The following is a 19,566-nucleotide window of genomic DNA, read 5'->3' as shown; positions in this document are numbered from 1 at the left end:
GGTTCCTTCCACACAGAGGGTCTAGTAGTCCACTGCATATAAATACATAAGGCAGGTGAGGGATGGATTGTTTGCCAGGGCTGGGAGTTATGTAAATTTCCCCTTAGATGACAATAACCAGAATGAGCCTCTCTGGCTGGATTCCCACAGGCACAGGATGCTATTGATTGCACAAACATAGCAATCCAAGCACCACAGCAAGCAAAAGTTTTGATCAACCGCAAGGGATATTCATCCATCAATGTTCAGCTGGTGTGCAACAACAAGCGAAGGTTGATGCAGGTCTGCGCCAGATTCCCTGGGAGCTGTCCTGATGCTTTCATTCTGCGGCAGTCCAACATTCCAGTCCCTTTCCTTCCAGGAAGCAGACCTAAGGGCTGGCTTGTAGGAGACAAGGGATACTCACTTCAAACTTGGCTCATGACACCCATGAGGAACCCCACCAATGAGGCGCAGGAGCGCTACAACGAGAAACGCCTGACCACCAGGTGTGTCCATAGAGCAAGCCATCGGAATGTTGAAGATGCGCTTCTTGTGTCTATATGGGTCTGGAGGCATCCTTCAGGACTCGCCAGTGAGGGTGTCCAGAATAATAGTGGTGTGCTGCATCCTGCACAACATTGTGCAGCAGAGAGGACTGCAGGTGAAGGACGACAAAGGCGCTCATCAGACATCTTTAGATGAGGAGAACATTGAAGAGGAGGAGGAAGCAGAACATAAGGATGGGGTGCCCATTGCCAGAACAGCCGAGTGCATTGCTGTCAGGGGTGCCCTATTAGCTCAAAAGTTTAGCAACCAGTGACTCACACAGGAAAAAAGCACAAGTGAAATCCTCCAGCCCGCTCCCGCCTCCAGCACCAACCCCACCCGACCTTTGCACCAAACAGTCCTTCAACTACACATCCACCCAATGCACAACTGCCCAATGGGTCCCGTCATGTATTGACAGTCATCATGAAACAAGTAAAAGGGCGAGTTGACACTCTGGACACAAGAATGGACAAGACGTGGAGTGGTGCACATCACATTTTATGTGTTATAAGAAAAGGAAACTTAACAACATAACATTTTGTCAAACACCCATGTGCAAACCCTTGGTGGATTACAAACCTTTCTCTTACGCTTCCTGCCGCTTCTACGTGGTGCATCCCCTGTGGCTTCAGCAGAAGTAGAGGCAGGCTGCTCAGAGCCCTGCCATGACTGCTGAGACACACTTGGCCTACGCCCTCTGGGGTTTGGAGCCCCTAAGGCCCCACCAAAGACTGCTCCACCTGTGCAGGAGCAGACTCAGCCATCGGAAGGCAAGGCAGCATGTCAGTACTGGCTGAGGGGGGAGCAATGGGTGAGAAGTGGGAGTGCTTTGAGTGGTGTTCCCACTACCATGTCCCCGTTCGCCATCATCCCTCCCCTTGGTCAGCGCCACATCACTCCTACCACTGTGCTGCAGGCCGGCTGTGGTCACGGATAATGTATCTGTCATCCTGTTGAAGGTGGCGGACATGTTGGCATCTAAAGTCTGCAGTGCCATGCTAATGGCCTGCATGGACTCATTTGAGAGCCATGCTTGAAGCTCCATGGAGGTGACCTCTCTCTCCATGGCTACATTCTCACAATTACCTGCACCACCAGTCCATTAGGGAGATCGAGTTGGCCTCCTCCATCCTCTCCGCTATTGTAGAGAGTATGCATGGTACACCTGTCAGTACCTCGACAAGTTGCTGATGCACCCCTAGCATTGTCTTTCTCAACTATAGCCCCTGGGGTTCAGCATCTGTGCCCAGCTGAGTAAAGCTTGGAGCTTGGGGAGCATTGCACCTCCCAACACGGACTTTCCACAGCTGTTCCTGCCACCAGTGTCTGCTCGTGTTCACTTGTGAGGTGTGAATTGCCAGGTGAAAACCCAATTAACTGTCTAAGTTGACCCACCGAAGTGTGTGTATCTGACACATGGCTGTACGTCCTGTGACGGTGCACCCTTAGAAGGAATGAGGTCATCTGAGGAACCGCTCTCATGCATGTTCTGCGACACTTGCTGTACATGTGAAGGCCCTGGAAGATGATAGACAGGAATATAAATTAGTCGTGGAAAAGTAACAATTTTCACAACCACCATACTCAATCTTCTCATAGTTCAGTCATTGATGAAATAAAGTCAGCATGTGTGTCAAAGATATTTGTAATTCACTCACCGGCTATCTGCAAGTTCCCTGTCACGCCATCTCCGATTCAGAGGGACACAGATGTGCCACTAGCTCCATGGCATCCTCCTCTGTATCTGTGAGCTGTAGTATTTGTGGCGGCCCACCTCCAGTCCTCTCCTCTCCCTTGCGGTTTGCATTCTCTTCTACAAGGGGCGAAAAAACAGACCTGTGAGTGACTGAAGGTCATGTATTTACCTGATGGATGGGTAACCAGATTTGGTTGGTAATTAAGATGACCTTTGGCAATCTGATCGTACATTTTAGGTCACTTTAGGAGGTGCACTATACTTAGTAAATTCCTGTTAAATTATATATGTGACATACCTTTTAGTTTAACCTAGAGATTGAAGAGGGCAACATGCAGTGAGAGGGCTCCAATGAGCCTTTTAAAAAGGAAGATCTTTCTGAGGAGGTGAGGTGAGGCGAAGCCAACTTGTAAAAAATATTCCACCTAAATATAACTTGCATTTTTCAAAAGGCACAAGATACGATGTTAGTTTCCAACTATCAATTGGTTTTAAAATGTAAATTTATTTAGTCCACAATCAACATTATCAATTGTGGATGAAGAGCCTCACCTGGCCAGAAATTCCTCTGAGCTTCTGTTGCAATAACTGCGCCCAGGCGTGTGGCTAAACGGACTTCCCGCCACACCTCTGATCAACTTAAGGCACTGGATCGGGAGCAGCTGCAGGGAAATTCCCAGCCATTAACTCGTACCTCGCTTTCAGATGCTGATTGGCCTGCTGTATGTTTTTCCCGAACTTTCTGCTTTAATTAAAACGTTTCACTGATTGAAACCGGGATTATTTCGCAATGTTTGGCATACATGTTGCACTTCAGCAACTTGCCAAGGCTTCTTCGGCAGCACCTCCCAAACCCGCGACCTCTTCCACCTAGAAGGACAAGGGCAGCAGGCGCATGGGAACACCACCACCGGCAAGTTCCCCTCCAAGTCAAACACCATCCTGACTTAGAAGTATATCGCCGATCCTTCACCGTCGCTGGGTCAAAATCCTGGAACTCCCTCCCTAACAGCACTGAGAGAGTACCTTCACCACATGGACTGCAGCGGTTCAAGAAGGCGGCTCACCACCACCTTCTCAAGGGCAACTAGCGGTGGGCAATAAATGCTGGCCTTGCCAGCGATGCCCACATCCCATAAATGATTTTTTTTTTAAATACATATTTACCCATCTAGAGGAGAAAGGAATCCAAGTCAGTTATAACTGCTACTTCTCTCTGCATTCCTTCATTCCACAACTGTCATACTCTACGATGCCCATCCTAATGACAACTCATGTCCCTTGTGGTGCTGTGCATTGGCGACCAATTCCATTTGTTTTTCGTCTGTCTAATTATTCACCCCTCTGGTAAAAATATATATAAAAAGGTAAGAAGTTATTACCTACACTCATTCAATGGCTGATGAATTTTGACATATATACAGACATGAAATACTGAATCTGCATAATATTTTAATGCATTTCAGACTATGATTTAGCACTAAATCATCTTAATATGTATATTTGAGTTTTCTTTTATCACGCAGTTTTCTCCTCTTGCCTTAGTCCTGCTCCGCTGGAGCAGTCCTCTGTTACCTTGTCTAAATGACTGCGTGATAAAAGAAAACTCAAATATACATATTAAGATGATTTAGTGCTAAATCATAGTCTGAAATGCATTAAAATACTATGCAGATTCAGTATTTCATGTGTTATATGTGAGCCTAGACAGTGGGCAGCAAAAAGTTAATTGACTGCAAGGGGGGAGGCGAAGACTGGGATGGGGAAATCACAGATGTGTCCAACCATGTCCTCAATGAACATCCAAACCTGCAGTTTGCAGCATAGGTCATTGGGCAGATAACAGGAGTAGGGACTCTGCCTGACCTGCCCCCTACCTAAGCTCAGGAACACCAAAACCAATTGTAGCACCGGCCTACCCCTGCCTCACCCGAGAGGAGCCAATTCAATACAGGCCAAGGATCAAGCCTGGGACTTTCCTGGTCTGATAGCCATTTATCCACTGAGCAATCAGTAGGGCCTTCATCACAGATCTTACATACAAACATACAAAAATGGCAGGCAGGAAAAGATCAGCTGGTCCATCAAGCTTGTCCCACACTCATGATGCCTGGAGCAGCATGGCTAGATACTTCCTACCCAGAATGTTACCACTGAGTTACTCCAGCAAGTGTTGCAAGGGAGGGCTGTGTTCTTTGGAGCTGCGGGGCACCTCCTCATCGGAAGCGCAGTTCAAAATACCTGAGTGGCCATTTCAAGCCACTCTCCCACATCCATAGTTCATAGCTGCAGATGTGTACGGAATTTTTTGAACGCATGGGGATTACCAAGATAAGAGCGCCAACACCTTGCCTCTTTTTAGTGTATAGTCTTCCTGATGACGGATGCCGGCAATAGTTCACTTGCACCTTGCTGCTGTCTTACTGAGGCAGTAGGGCAAACTCTCAAGCATCCTTTCAGCTAGCTTACATATGCATGTCCATGTTGCTGTAGGGCACACTTCATCGCTAGCACAGAAATATGCTTCTAACGTCCCACATAAATCTTGCAAGTGAGGTCTACCAGGCATGCTGCCAACACGAGCTATTTTGCACGCTAGATTCTCAGGGACTCGCACAAGATAGCAACTAGGCTGGGCTCTTGGATAACATGGTACACGCTCTTCCAAATTCCAATGTAACATTTTGTATCTGCTTACAGAAAAATTAAACACCTAACAGGCCGGTCACAATGCAGAATGACGGGAGACCTTGCAATGAACACTATTGACTCTCTGAGGAGAGGGCCCTTCAAATTCTGAGGTGGGAGGCCAGAGGGTGAGTGGAGAAGGCCTCTCTCAAGCTTAGGGCTAGAACCATACTTTTCTTGTTATTCATTCTCCACCCATTTATTCATTCATTGACTGGCACACAAGCATACACTGGTCCTTGACAGAATGCACAATTCGGGAGCGCCCATTTTTGGGCGCTTTGGGTGGGGGAAGGAAAGGTAAGTACCCTTGCAATAGAATGGTGAGGCCCGAGGCTCCCGAGATATTGGGCCGCGGGCCTCATTGTCACGTAGCTTGTCTGAAGGTCTGACTCGATTGAAGCCAAATGTTCGAAGCCAGATCTCCTCAGACATGTCGAGGGGATCATCTTGGCTTTAGTCAAGTATAGCCGTGTAAGGATAGATATGGCAAGTCCCTCTCAGATGTCAGTGCACTTCCCTTTATGCCTCCTGTTCTTCTTCCAAAACCACCAAATAGCTCATTCTCAGGCTTCATTTGTACTGTCGCTATGGACCTGAGACCAGAATCCTCAGAATTATGGTTGCAGCAACTTTAATTTGAGCTGCCAAAAGTCACTCATGGAAAATAGGGAGCCACTGAAAAATACAACAAAAACAATGGGGGGAAAAAATCTTAATGAACGACTGTGTGGCTGTTCATGGTTCCAACACCATCATCAAGTTTGCGGATGATACCACGGTAGTAGGCCAGATCACCAACAACGATGAGTCAGCCTACAGGGAGGAGGCCCAGCATCTCGTGAAGTGGTGCGCCGATAACAACCTGGCCCTTAACATCAAGAAAACCAAAGAAATCATTGTGGACTTCAGGAAGTCTAAAGGCGGAAGTCACACCCCCATCCACATCAATGGGGCTGTGGTGGAAAGGGTGGACAGCTTTAAGTTCCTCGGAGTCCACATCACGGAAGACCTCTCCTGGTCACTCAATACCTCCTCTCTGGTGAAGAAGGCCCAGCAGCGCCTATATTTCCTAAGGAGGCTGAAGGGATGTAACCTGTCACCCCTGATCCTCTCTAACTTTTACTGCTGCACTATAGAGAGCATCCTGACAAACTGTATCACAGTATGGTATGGCAGCTGTAGCTACTATGACCGGAAAGCCCTGCAGCGGGTAGTCAAAACTGCCCAACGCATTACCGGCACCCGGCTACCGACCATAGAGCACATATACCAGAAACGCTGTCTACGGAGGTCACAGTCCATCATCAAAGACCCTACCCACCCCAGCCACAGTCTGTTCGCCCTCCTGCCATCTGGGAGACGCTACAGATGCATTCGCACCCATACGACCAGATTTAGGAACAGCTTCTTTCCCAGGGCTGCCATCCTACTGAACTCCACAAATAAACTCTAAAGCCTGCACATCTGCCAATGCACTTTATTATGGTTATGTTTATGTTAATGTATTACAAGCCAAATGTATGTTGAATGTTTAATTGTCTTAATCTAAATGTACACTCTCGGGAGCCGCAAGCCTACATTTCGTTGTACTGCACTTGTGCACTAACAATGACAATAAAGTTGATTGATTGATTGATCGATTGATTGATTGATACTGCAGCAAAACAAGATTCTACAGCTAACAATGGCGCTCGCTTTTAAGAGTACAGTCTTCAAAATGGGCAAAAGGGCCCTCAGGGCAGCATCCGTTTTAAACGGGTACTGAATGACTTTACTGCTGAAAGTGGGAAATGGCTTCAAACCGGTTTGCATCATTTTTGAAGGTCTCACAATAGTCGTGCGTGAGGACCTGGCGACAAAATGGCGCTCTGTGCACGTCCAAGCGAGAAGCAGTTAAGAGGCCGACTCCTCCGATTGTATCCCTCCCCCCACCCCCTCAACTCAATGCCACCACCACTGACACATCACAGTTAAAAAAAATTCACGACCGTACAAAAAAGCACACGAGGACTCTTGCTGCTGTTGTGTCTTGGCTTCTAAGATCTGCAGCCTGGGGTTCTGTCCCTTCCCCATAGTCAAACAGCTGGGTCGGATTTGCCTGATTTCCAGACTCCTTTAACAGATAGACGATGGTGCGTGAAAATCTCAATTATCCTTCCTATGAAATGAACCTCAGGTGCTTCTGCCAAAACCACATCCGCTTCACAGTCCGGCTCATACCATGACCTTCTGTGGAGCAGGATAACGCTCCGTCTGTTGAGGTTGCTAAGTGGCGATGAGTAGTGGTGAGTAATCAGGTGAACAGTCACTAGTCACAGCTGCTGTGTGGAGATTCTGACTGTGGGTTATCACAAGTACTTTCCATACACCCTTCTCCTCCCCCTATTAAAGCAATATTAAATTCATAAGAAGAGAATTAAAAGCCTTTTAAGCCTTAGTAAATATTCTTTCCTGCGAAGATACCGCCCAAATGTGTACGGCTAAAGCGACTTGCTCTCATTTCCTACCTCCAGCGAGGTTATAATTTAAAAGATAAATTAAGCTTGTCTGTAGAAAGCTGCTGAGATTTATATTTTTCTGATGATCCCTTTACTTACGTAATAACACTTCAAAACTAATGTGTGTGAAGTGATTTCTCAGAGCTGTGATGAGGTACTACATAAATGCAATGCTTTCTATATATTTTTTATCTGTCACATACACATAAACCACTTTGTTGAGGCTAATTTTAGGCACACTATGGGCAGCCAGTGGGCAGAGCACTCCTGCCACCCACCCATTGTTACCGCCATTAGGCCCAGGCCTCACTTACATGCAGCCGGTGAGCTGCAGGCACAAAACTGGTGCTCAAGGCAGCTCGCCAGTTGGGGAGGGCAGGAAATCAGTCGGCTCCTACACGGGCTGGCGGACAGTCAGAGCCTGGCGGAGGATGGAGGCAATTGCTGGGGGGGGTAAGCCTTGCTCGGGTTGACAACTGGACTGATTGCCATTTTGCAGCACAAATGGGCGCCGCACACCTGCTGCACATCTGTAGCGGCATTGAGCGGCCTAACCAGCGATCCTTAAAGGGACTGCTGGAGGCCGCACAGAAAACAGACAACTTTTTTTTTTAAATTGTTAAGACTGCTCCTCCTGGGCCCACAGATATTTTTTGTGGGTCCAGGAGGAGCAGTCTTAGCAATTAAAAAAAAAAGTTGTCTGTTTTCTGTGCGGCCTCCAGCAGTCTCTTTAAGGATCGCTGGTTAGGCCGCTCAATGCCGCTACAGATGTGCAGCGGGTGTGCGGCGCCCATTGGTGCTGCAAAATTGCAATCGAGGTCCTGTGTATGTCGTAGTACCCAATCCGCATATTACAAGTGGCCTCCTGGCTGAAACAGGTGGGTGCTCCAGGTGCCCATCTCAGGGCCCCACCCAAGATGGCGGAGGCTGGAATGTAGATGGGGCAGGAAGTGACCCGGCGCCACTTTCCGGCTGCTTTCGACCCATATGCCCCAGGCAGTGGTGCTTACAATCGGCCCCATTGGATTTTTGGGGTATGATTTTGCACACATCTTTCTACCCGTTTTCTCACTTTCTTTCCTGGAACCGCCAACACTTGCTGGGGTATGGTTTCACAAGTGACAACAGGCCTCTATTCTCTCGCCCAAGTGCCTCTCCTTCATTTGTGAGCCACTGAGTGTTGGCAGGCTATTTGGGCATCGATGGCATTACACCAAGCGCAGTTCTCGTTCTCTTTCACCCAATGTTCACACATCCGCACTATCCAGAGTCAGTGGATAGCAAGAGAGAGTGGGAACCCAGGCTTCCCTCCCTGGGCCAAGGGGCATTTATGCTGATTGTTCTGTTGCAACTGTTGACCTGGCTTAAATCATATGGCAGGTACGTGAGGATTGCCAACACCCATGGAATTGTACCCCAATATGAGTCACTGCCTTCAGGAGAGGTGTGGAGAATTTTTCTGGGGGAGGGGAAAAAGAAGAGAGTGTATAACATTTGAATTGGCTAAATATCTTGTATCGTTCATAAAATAAAATGTCCACTGATAAATCCTTACAGTAAGCCTGCTGAACACTATAACAGGTATCCTAGTCCCATCTGCATTGAAGTTAGCAAAGTGGAAGCATGAAGTTTCAATTAACTGCAGGAGGGGAACATGTGGACTCCGGAACACTCCTAAGCTTCAATGAGCAATGGACTGTTGGGTGATCTTGCCTGTAGGTACCAAAAATAAATTACACGGCAGTGGATGAAAAACTGCAGCAGTCAGTCAGAATCGTGTAGTTACAAAGGTTCAGTAACTCACCAGGTATTCCATCTGATTTACACCAGTTTAGCGATGTACTTCAGAGCTCCATTCATTTCTGCAACTGAAGGTGTCAGCCAACTGTGGTATTATTGATCCTGGAAAACATTCATGAAAATTAATATTGCTTTTTAAAGAATGTTTGGAAATGTCACAACTGACATGTTAAAATCACTAGCTCATTCAATGCATTGAAGACAGAAAGGGGACAGAAAGAGGTTGAAGATCAGCCATGACCTTATTGAATGGCGGAGCAGGCTCGAGGGGTCGTATGGCCTACTCCTGCACCTATTTCTTATGTTCTTACGTTCTTCAACAGAGAGAAACAGAGAGAACTGTACTGCGTACAGTTCTGGTCACCACATTACAGGAAAGATGTGATTGCACTAGAGAGGGTATAGAGGAGATTTACGAGGGTGTTGCCAGGACTAGAGAATTTTAGCTATGAGGAAAGATTGGATAGGCTGGGATTGTTTTCTTTGGAACAGAGGAGGTTGAGAGGAGACTCAAATGAGGTGTATAAAATTATGAGGGGCCTAGATAGAGTGGATAGGAATGACCTACTTCCCTGAGCAGAGAGGTCAATGACCAGGGGGTATAGATTTAAAGTAATTGGTCGGAGGTTTAGAGGGGAGTTGAGGAGAAATTTTTTAACCCAGAGGGTGGTGGGGGTCTGGAACTCACTGCCTGAAAGGGTGGTAGAGGCAGAAACCCTCATCACATTTAAAAAGTACTTTGATATGCACTTGAAGAGCCGTAACCTGCAAGGCTACCATCCAAGCGCTGGAAAGTGGGATTAGGCGGGATAGCTCTTTTTCAACCGGCACAGACACGATGGGCCGAATGGTCTCCTTCTGTGCCGTGATTCTATGATTCTAAAGTGAGAGAGATTAAGAGAAAAAAGTGCTATTTGATTTTACAAGATAAATCAATTGTTTAACAGAAACATTCTAACTAGTACACTGCTGGCACTCAGGGAAATTTGTTTATGTTTCATCTTCAGTACTAGTTTAATTATTTGGACTTCCCTGACAGTATTTATGAAAAATTTGCAATTTCTACATTTATCTAGATTAAAGATTAAGTTGTGTTTAAACAAAGCCTAATTATTGTCACTTTATTTCAATATGTGCATTTAGACAATTGTTTAAACTTAGAAGAACTTTAAGGTCCAGTTCATTATAACACAAATATTTAAATGGTGAATTTAAATGTTTGCCTTCATAATGGTGCTTATTCAGGGAGAGGTCACTGACTTCAATGTAGATTGGCAAAAGGAGCAAAAAAAGCACAAACATTACAACTTATATAATTGATTTACAACACCATGATTACACTTCCTGAGGTCTGGCATGGAATGGCCGAGAAGCAAGGATTCAGAATTCTTATTCTATTTTTGAACCACCTTTGGAATTAGCCATCAGCCTCAGTAAAATTCGGGTGGTCATAAATCAAAACTCTCGTCCTTCCAAACTGAGCTAATATTCAGCATTATTACACTTTTTTTATGCGCTGTAAACCAATCCATCACACGAATGGTGAAGCCCCTCTAAGTGTCATTTTTACTGTGACTATTGTTCTGAGACCAGTAGAATCGATTCTGTGGCGGCGCCCGATTTAAACCTGGCAATGAATCAAACCCTCAGGACCAGAAGACAGTTCAGCACGTGTCTGCTGATGCACAGAGATACACTCCAGGTTGTTAACATTTAAGTGTTTAGATAGCACAGGCAGGAGTGTCCACACTCCCGATTCACTTAAAACAACTCTATAAAGTCATAAATAGAAACTCTTGTCCTTCCAAACTGGGGTAATATTCAGGAAATCTTAGGGACCTCCTGTGCATTTCAGTGTCAACCCAAGGAATGTGAAACAGCCTCCTCAAAAGGATCTTGCTCTGCTCCACTCCAGAGTGAACGCCAGACCTAATTCAAGTGTGAGTTTGTGTCACTGCAGCACAGCAGTGGTAGTATAACTACAGTCTTAAAGGATTAAGATGGTTCTTTCTTAATTTGGCCTCCCTCTAATATCTGACTACATGTACTTTGGCCGTGTCGAATATTCCCATAGAATTACGGTGCACTACATGGTAACCTTCAACTTTGGTGAGGGTGTGAAACAGGCGATATCAGATCAGCCACCCATTATGTGCTCTGCCCAATCTTCCTCTCCATTGAAGTCAATGGAAAGGAAAATCAGGGGGCTGCACAACGGGCAGACGATCCAATATCGCTCGTTTTACACGCCTGCTAAAATAGTTCTGCCAAAAATGTTAATTTGATTTTAACAGCATTCATTTTCTCTCTTTCTCACTGACATAAATACTGGGAATCACTGGTGCTTGATGAATTCTCTTTCTCGGAGGATTAAGCCATGGCTGGGGGGGTGCGGGGGGGTGGCGCGGGGGGGGGCGGGGGTTGGGGGGGTGGGGAGGGATATCACTCTAGTGGTATGTGTTTTGACACTATGGCCTAGAAATTCAGTTGCGTGCGCCAGCCGTTAGCGCCTTAGGAGGAGTAGATCTCGAGCGCTAGGCACTTAGCGGCCGGGCGCAGGGCGATCTGCGCCTACGCCCAACTTCAGTAGACATTTAGCGCCGGCGCAAAGTGTTTGCGCGCGCTCAGCTGCGCGCGCAGCTTATGACGTCATTTCGTCGTGCAACGCCCTTTGTGCGCCCCAAACCGGAACTTCAGTCGCGCCCGCCCAATGTGGGCGTGGCGGTGCTAAGAACTGTGAAGTGGAACGCAGCAGAGGCCCTGCGGGCCTCGGGGAGCGTTAATTAAAGGGCACTTACACTGAACTATAAAGGCCAGCCATTTTGCTGCAATGACTTTTGTGCAACGGATTTCTGGACAGAGACCAAGGAAGAGACCTTACTGATTTGGCCCAACATAGGAGAGGTATTTTTGGCTTCTGGCCAGAGCTTGGAAATTTGCCTCGTTGTGATTTCATTGTTTGCAAGTATATTATGGGGGCTGCATGGGGTTCCAACCCTCAGTTCCAGCATTATGTGCGAAGGGCTCGCAGACGCTGTGTGAGAGGGGCAGCCATGCCTAGACGCAGAGGGGGCATCAGGCGTCGGCAACGTAGGCCTTACCCACTCAGAGAATACCGCCAGCAGGTGTCCTATCTCACCATGACTGCCGCGCAGTGTGTTAAGAGGCTGCGCTTCAGAAGGGAGGTGTTTGCAGAGATCTGCCAGCTGCTTCACAGAGATCTGCATCCACAGCTGATGTGCAGGACGTCTCTGTCGGTGGAAGTGAAGGTCACGGTGGCTCTGAACTTTTATGCAAGCGGCTCCTTCCAAGCCACTGCTGGGGACATAGCTAACATATCCCAGTTCGCCGTGCATCACTGCATCCGGCAGGTCACCGATGCCCTTTTCACAAGGAGACACCAATTCACCTCCTTCCCCATGACCCTGGAGAGGCAGGAGCAGCGTGCAGTCGGATTTGCGAGGATCGCGGACTTCCCCATGGTGCAGGGCGCCATTGACTGCACGCATGTGGCTTTGCGGGCACCTATCGACAATGCCGAGGATTACCACAACCGGAAGGGCTACCATTCCCTCAATGTACAGCTGGTGTGTGACAACAGGCAGCGCATCCTAGCTGTCAATGCCCGCTTTCCAGGCAGCAGCCACGATGCATTTATCCTGCGCCAGACTACTGTGGCTGACATGTTCCAGGCACAGCCTCCCCCAAGAGGATGGCTTATCGGGGACAAAGGCTATCCTTTGTGTACATGGCTCATGACCCCGCTCCGCATGCCCAGGACCCCTGCTGAGGAGGCATACAACGAAAGCCATCAAGCCACAAGGAACATCATAGAGCAAACGATTGGCATCCTCAAGCAACGGTTCCGCTGCCTGGATCGCTCCGGCAGATCTCTGCAGTATTCGCCGGATAGAGTCTCCCAGTTCGTCGTCGTTTGCTGCATGCTGCACAACCTGGCTATCCGCAGGACTCAGGCACTGCCACCTCATGTTGGACCACCACCTCAGGAGGAGGAGCAGGAGGACCATGAGGAGGAGGAGGAGGAGGAGGAGGAGTACCAGCCCAGGAGGGAGCCACAAGGTCCAAGGGCCGTCTGTCGGCGGCTTATTGAACGACACTTCTAGGCCCCCTGTCAGGGAATGGCTTGTGGCAATGAAGGGACATGAATGCAGCCGCTCCGCAAGCCCTCAGCCGGTTAACGCAACAACCACTTCAAACATCAAACATGGACAAGCTGAATAAAGAAAAAGCTTTATTGAACAAACTCAGGGCCCTTCCCACATGAAACCCAAAAACAGACAACACCCCCAAAAAACAGTCAAACACATGACTCACTCCCACAACCTGGGGAGGAATAACAAAACTTTTCCATCCAAATGGCCTTCATCCTCGGCCTTACCAAAACAACCCCCCCCATAGACAACACAACCACCCCCATATAAAAAAACATTTGGCAACACACTCTACTTTGTGTGCCGAGAGGGCGAGTCCTTGTCCAGCCTTTTCCGGCCCCTGGCCGACCTGCTGCTCCGCCTCAACCTGGGCCCTGTGGGTGCTGCAAGGCTGGGGGAAGGCTCCTGAGGGGCACATTGCGTGACGGCAGATGCCCTTGGGGGTCGGCCTAGACGAGCTCTGGCCCTCGAGGGGCCGGCTGCTGACTGCTGCAGCTGTGGCTGGGCAGCATCAGTCTCTCCAGCAGCTCGTGGCAGCTTCGCTGGGGGAGTGGCAGTGGCGGCTGCAGCAATGGGGGCAAGCTGGCTGATGCCAGGCGCTCGCTGCTCGCCTGAGACACTGGCACTCGGCCGGGCTGGCACTGCAGCAAGCGCAGCAATCTGCTGAAGGCCAGACCGCTGTGCTGCTGCAGCGCGGCGGGTGCCCTGGCGATGCCTGCCTGACACAGCGAGTGTGGCAGCAGTGAGTGCCCGTACTGCCCTGGTCTGTGCCCGCATCAGACCAGCCAGTGACTGCACGGCACCACTGATCAACTGGCCACTCGCTGCCTGTGCTGCCCTGAAGTCGTCCCGACTCGCGTCCTGTGCTGCCCTGAATTCGGCCCGACTCGCGTCCTGTGCTGCCCTCAATTCGGCCCGACTCGCGTCCTGTGCTGCCCCGAATTGTTCGAGACCCCTGGCCTGTGCTGCCCCGAGTTGTTCGAAACCCCTGGCCTGTGAGGCCCCGAAATCGGACACACTATGAGCCAGGGACTCGATGGCCTCAGGCAACCGTGCCACAACCCCCATGAACTCGGTGTGCCGGCGATCCGAGTCCGCGGACATTTGATCGAGGAGGCGCACCTCCTGGGCGAGGACCGTCTCCGGACTGGAGGCCGGACTCTCCCTCTGGGGAGAAGGCCGCCGAGCTGGCCGACCCTTCCCGCGTGGCTGGACGCCACTGGGCACAGGAGCTACACTCCCCTGCAACACTTCCCCCCTCTGGGGAGAAGGCAGCCGAGCTGGCCGACCCTTCCCGCGTGGCTGGACGCCACTGGGCACAGGAGCTACACTCCCCTGCAACACTTCCCCCCTCTGGGGAGAAGGCTGCCGAGCTGCCCGACCCTTCCCGCGTGGCTCGACGCCACTGGGCACAGGAGCTACACCCCCCTGCAACACTTCCTCCTGGCTCTCCTCCAGGGAAGACGTGTCCCCTCCATTGCCATCCCCTGGCGTGGATGAGGGTTCCCCCGATGGGCCGCCTTCCTCTTGCTCCTCCTCGTCCTCCTCTTCCGAGGGACTGTCACTGGCAGCTTCAGGGACCTCCTCCTCACCAGCTGAAAGCAGGAAGGCACAAGAGTAGCTTTAGAGTGAGGACAGGGCGTCAGCAAGGGAGGCATGAGTGGTGGCATTCAGCGCATTGGTCGGACAGTGGCAAAGGATGTAGATCTGAAGCGCAAGGGGAACGAGAGAGGTCCAAAAGGTCATGTCCTTACCATTGGGGCCCAGCACAGGGTCGGCATCTCCACATGCAACGGGGCCAATCAGCCGGCCACCCATGAGTCGACCCACGCGCTCCTCCAGGTCACTGAGCTGCTGGAACTGGGGACGGCCTCCCCCGGTGACAGTCCGGCTCCTCAGATTCTGGGCCAGCTTGGCCTGCAAGAGAAAGGACGGCCTCTAAGTACAGTGTGGTGCCCTGTTGTTGTGTGCACTGCCTCCCATGGTCGAATAGCTTGGCCAGTGTGGTGCCCTGTTGCTGTATGCACTGCCTCCCATGGTAGAATAGCTTGGCCAGTGTGGTGCCCTGTTGCTGTATGCACTGCCTCCCATGGTCGAATAGCTTGGCCAGTGTGGTGCCCTGTTGCTGTATGCACTGCCTCCCATGGTCGAATAGCTTGGCCAGTGTGTAAAGTGCAGAAAGTGCAATTGATGTTCATGCCAGTGCCATAGCTGCTGGATGAGGGCTGGCCATTAGGGCTTTGAGGTCCCTTTGCCCATAATGTGAGGTGCACATGCAAGGATGAGGAGGACACTGGAAAGGGTACTCACCCTGACAATCCGAGTGAGGTCGTTAAACTTTTTCCGGCATTGGACACCAGTCCTGGGGACATCGCAGGTGGCTGTGACCCTCTGGGCGATATCCCTCCAGGCTCTCCTGTACACCCTGGTGGCAGGCTTCTTGCCACTGTCCGGGAACAAGATATGGCGTCTCCTCTCCAAAGCCCTAACCAGCACCTTTAAATCATGGGCAGAGAAGCGCTGCGCTCGCTCACGGGCCCTCTGCATCCTTCCTGGCGCTATTTCTCTCCAGCAGCAGTGTTTAGGCCTAGCTGGAGGGCTGCAGTATCCAGGGCGTGGCAGCAAACCAAGTCGACCCTTCCTCCTTTAAGAGCTGGCCGGCGCCAGGGTGTCTGCTGTCAATCAAGAAATGACCGCACCTGCGCTGCGCCCGGCCTCGGCGGTATCAGTCTGCACCGCCAGCTTAGTGCCTAAAGATAGCCGTGCATCGCCAGTTTTAGCGCTCAAGCAAACTCCTTGGCCAAAGCTACTGAATATCGGCGAAGTGGCCTTCACTTTGCGCCGGGCGCAAACTTTAGCGGCCGCCCGACTTTACCGCCCCAAAAGTGGCTATACTGAATTTCTAGGCCTATACGTGTATTCATAATTTCCTCTGGTTATTATTTCTCGAAAAAACGCAAACATGTTCAACAAGAGTACATTTCACTACAAATACCAACAAGAAGAAGTCTTTAGGAATTAATTTACTGCAGCACTACACAGAGTAACCAGAGCAGTTCTTTCCCCAAGAAGAGGTTGAATCCTTGGGGACACCATTTGTGTCGAAGACATAAGTACACTTTAGCAACTTGCAGGTCACACCATCCACAGAAATAATGTAATATTGTCGGAGAGAAGAGAGAGTAAAATCAGCATGAACATCCCAAAAAAGGTAGTCGCAGAATGAGCAGGGAATGATCTGAAGGTATAGGCAAGAAGAGTAAACTCCTTTCACTGAGACCCAGAAAAATATTCCAGATATATTAAATAATATTCTGTAGTTATTCTTATTACGATTTCCCGGTATTGTTGTAGGAAAAGCTAACTTGCATTTATATAGCACCGTATCACATCTCTCCGAAATGTCTCCATGTGCTTTGCGTAGAGTGAACTGTTCCGAAGTGCAGTCATGCTCGTTATGTGAGCACTTGGCTCAGTTGGTAACCATCTCCTCCTCTGAGTCGGAAGGTTGTGATACTCGCCCCATCCAGAATTGAGCACATATTCTAGGCTGCGCTGCAGTATTGGGGAGTGCTGCATTGTCAGAGGTGCTATCTTTCACATGAGATGTTAAATCAAAGCTCAATTTGCCTGTTTGGGTGGATAGACAAGATCCCTTGGCACTATTTGAAAAGCAGAGTCCTCCCAGTGTCCTGACCAACATTCCTCCCTCAACTAACCCTAGATTAACTGGGTCAATCATCTCATTTGCTGTTTGTGGGGCCATGGTGTCCCCAATTGGCTGTCATGTTTGCTTACACAACATTAACAAGAGTATTTGTTGTGCAGACACAATAAATGCAAGTTTGATCTTTCTGTAGGTGACCATTGCAGCCATTTTGCAGAGCAATGTCCCACAAACAGCAATGAAGTGAATGGTCAGTTAACCTAAATTGGTGTTGTTGGTTGAAGAAAGAGTATTGTCCAAGATACCAGGACTCTCTGCTCTTCCTTAAATAGTGTCACGGGTCAGAAAGGTTTAACATTTCATCCAAAGGAGATCATTTCTGACAATGCAATACTTGCTAGCCACTGCACTGAACTGTCAATCTGGATGTTATCACCCAATGTGAATCCATAACCTTTCCAGCTCAGAGGCAAAAGTGTTACCAACTGAGCCAAGCTGACATATAACCATACTTTATCTTGCCCACTTGCTTCCCTCTCGCCTAGGGAGGGTGACTTCCATGCGTTTCTTTTCCATTTTTACTTTAAGTCAAGAACCAGTTGTGCTGAGCTCTGCTGTGGAAAGTAAAACCAACTAATAAATCAATGGACACCAGCTCCCCGTGCTCACTCTCCTGAAACTTTCCCACACATTCAAAGATGCACATTTTACGTGTCTGTAATGTCAATAGGTTCCTCAAGCCTGAGTACAGCCAACAGAGGAAGACCCATATATCCCCCGTCAGCTGTGCTCCTGTAATGTGACACAACATAGTTTGTTCAGCTGAATAGATACAATGAAGGCAACATACATGTTGGTGCAGTATCTGTCATTGCACTCTGCTTATCTGTGCTAAAATTTGGCAGAAGATAAATTGTGCCACTGGAACAGAAATAACCACATATGAGCGTAGGATGCATGAACTTATTGGATATGAACAGATGGTTTCTCGCTGGTAATTTTCAGATTTCAGAAAGACTGGGCCCACTATCAAAAGATGTCCCACACAATGGTTCTCTGGGGACTGGAGGAGTCACCTCAGCTATAGTGAAGTGAATGTTGGGCCCATGCCCTCTGTGGAATGACCCTCAAATATCTCTAAAGAGGTCTGATGACAACGTCCTAGAGAAGTGTGGAAGAGGCTTGCTGGTTGAGGAGATCCCATCAGCTCAGCCAGCTTTGGCCAATCCAGCTGTCTTTTTAGGTATTCAGCTGTTATAATGCTTGTGTGAGCACACATAAGCAGCCTTGCTGTCTTTGAATAGTTGAGTTATTAGCCAATAGGTAAAACCCCCTATTAGACGCAGAGGTTCTGAAATTATATTGTGGCATATTAGCATTCAAATGCTTAACCGTCCTCTGAAGCTGATATTGTAGTGGCAGAGTTAACTTACATAAAATAAATGGGTAGCGCCTAAGTAGCGCAAGAGGAATTACAGATGAACATGTTGAGCAATCGTACAGTAATATACCACTGCATAATTTCAGGCCTCAGTTGCTAGATACTACTTATCCGTACCACATTTTACATTGTCCCAAGCTGTACTTGGTTCAAAATATGCTCACCGCTGGTACTCATATGAGCAGAAACTATGTCTAATAGACAGGAACTAATGTCTTGCTTAACCAGTTCTGTCTGAACTGCAGTTCGCTATGCTTCAACTGGTTTAGTGAGACTTGTGCGTGAGGGGAGGTCAGTGCGGATCTTTGCCTCCCTTGTTTTTTTAATGCTTGGAGGGTCATAGCAACATTCTTCTCTCCTGCATGCCAATGTATTTTGCATTCCACAATTCAGACTTAATGTATTTCTGAGGCACGTTATGTGGTGTCTGACCACATGTACGGAACTTGCTGTGCATGCAAAGTCATTCTTCACGTTAGTTTACTCTGTAAGACCCCGGCACTTGGCTTCTGAGCACCACCTGGCCTCAATTCCGCATGTCCGCTGGATTATATGAGGTTTTACTACCAACAGGAGGCAAACATAGTTTTGCATTACTCTTGTGCAATAAACTACAGTTGCCTGTGAGTTAATAATGTTACTACCTTGAACTAAAATGGAGTGTCTGTAACACACACCCATCTCAATGGTGCATCATGGTTAAAAGCAAGTTGAAATGATGGAAGTAACAGCAACATCTGTATTGGCTTCAAGTGCCACAGTTGGGACACACTCTGGCACTCCGTTTTGGAACCACACATTATGAGGGTAACTTTGGTGTTGGGCTCTGAATGGGCGCGATATCGGCAGTGTTGCTGTGGCGCTCACCAGGTGGCCTAAACTGCTTTCAGGTTCAGACCTCCTTAACATTTTCACCTCGAGCTGTGGGCCTACTACAGCTCATCATTATCGTCGGGAGGAAAATCGGCTGTTACCGCATTCAGCTGGGCGACAGGTTACTCATTCGCAGTACACAAGTTATTCAAAGTACTTATATCAAGTGTACAAATTATTTAGAGTACTCATGCCTA

At 48.8% G+C, this 19,566-nt stretch overlaps 1 protein-coding gene across 1 annotated transcript in view; it reads left to right on the top strand.

Moving 5' to 3' along the window:
• Positions 1-514: 514 nt before the first annotated feature.
• Positions 515-19,566, top strand: part of LOC147106025 (uncharacterized) — a 47,703-nt gene continuing 28,651 nt past the window's right edge. The window contains 1 exon segment of the mRNA XM_086009785.1: positions 515-760. Within this exon segment, the coding sequence (XP_085865911.1) occupies positions 515-760 (246 nt within the window).

Source organism: Somniosus microcephalus, chromosome 16 (assembly GCF_052327205.1).
Source record: "Somniosus microcephalus isolate GS21.2 chromosome 16, FLI_Smic_1.0, whole genome shotgun sequence".
Taxonomy (NCBI): Eukaryota; Metazoa; Chordata; class Chondrichthyes; order Squaliformes; family Somniosidae; genus Somniosus; species Somniosus microcephalus.
Note: the sequence above shows the minus strand (reverse complement) of the source record. Positions and strands in the feature narration are given on the sequence as shown.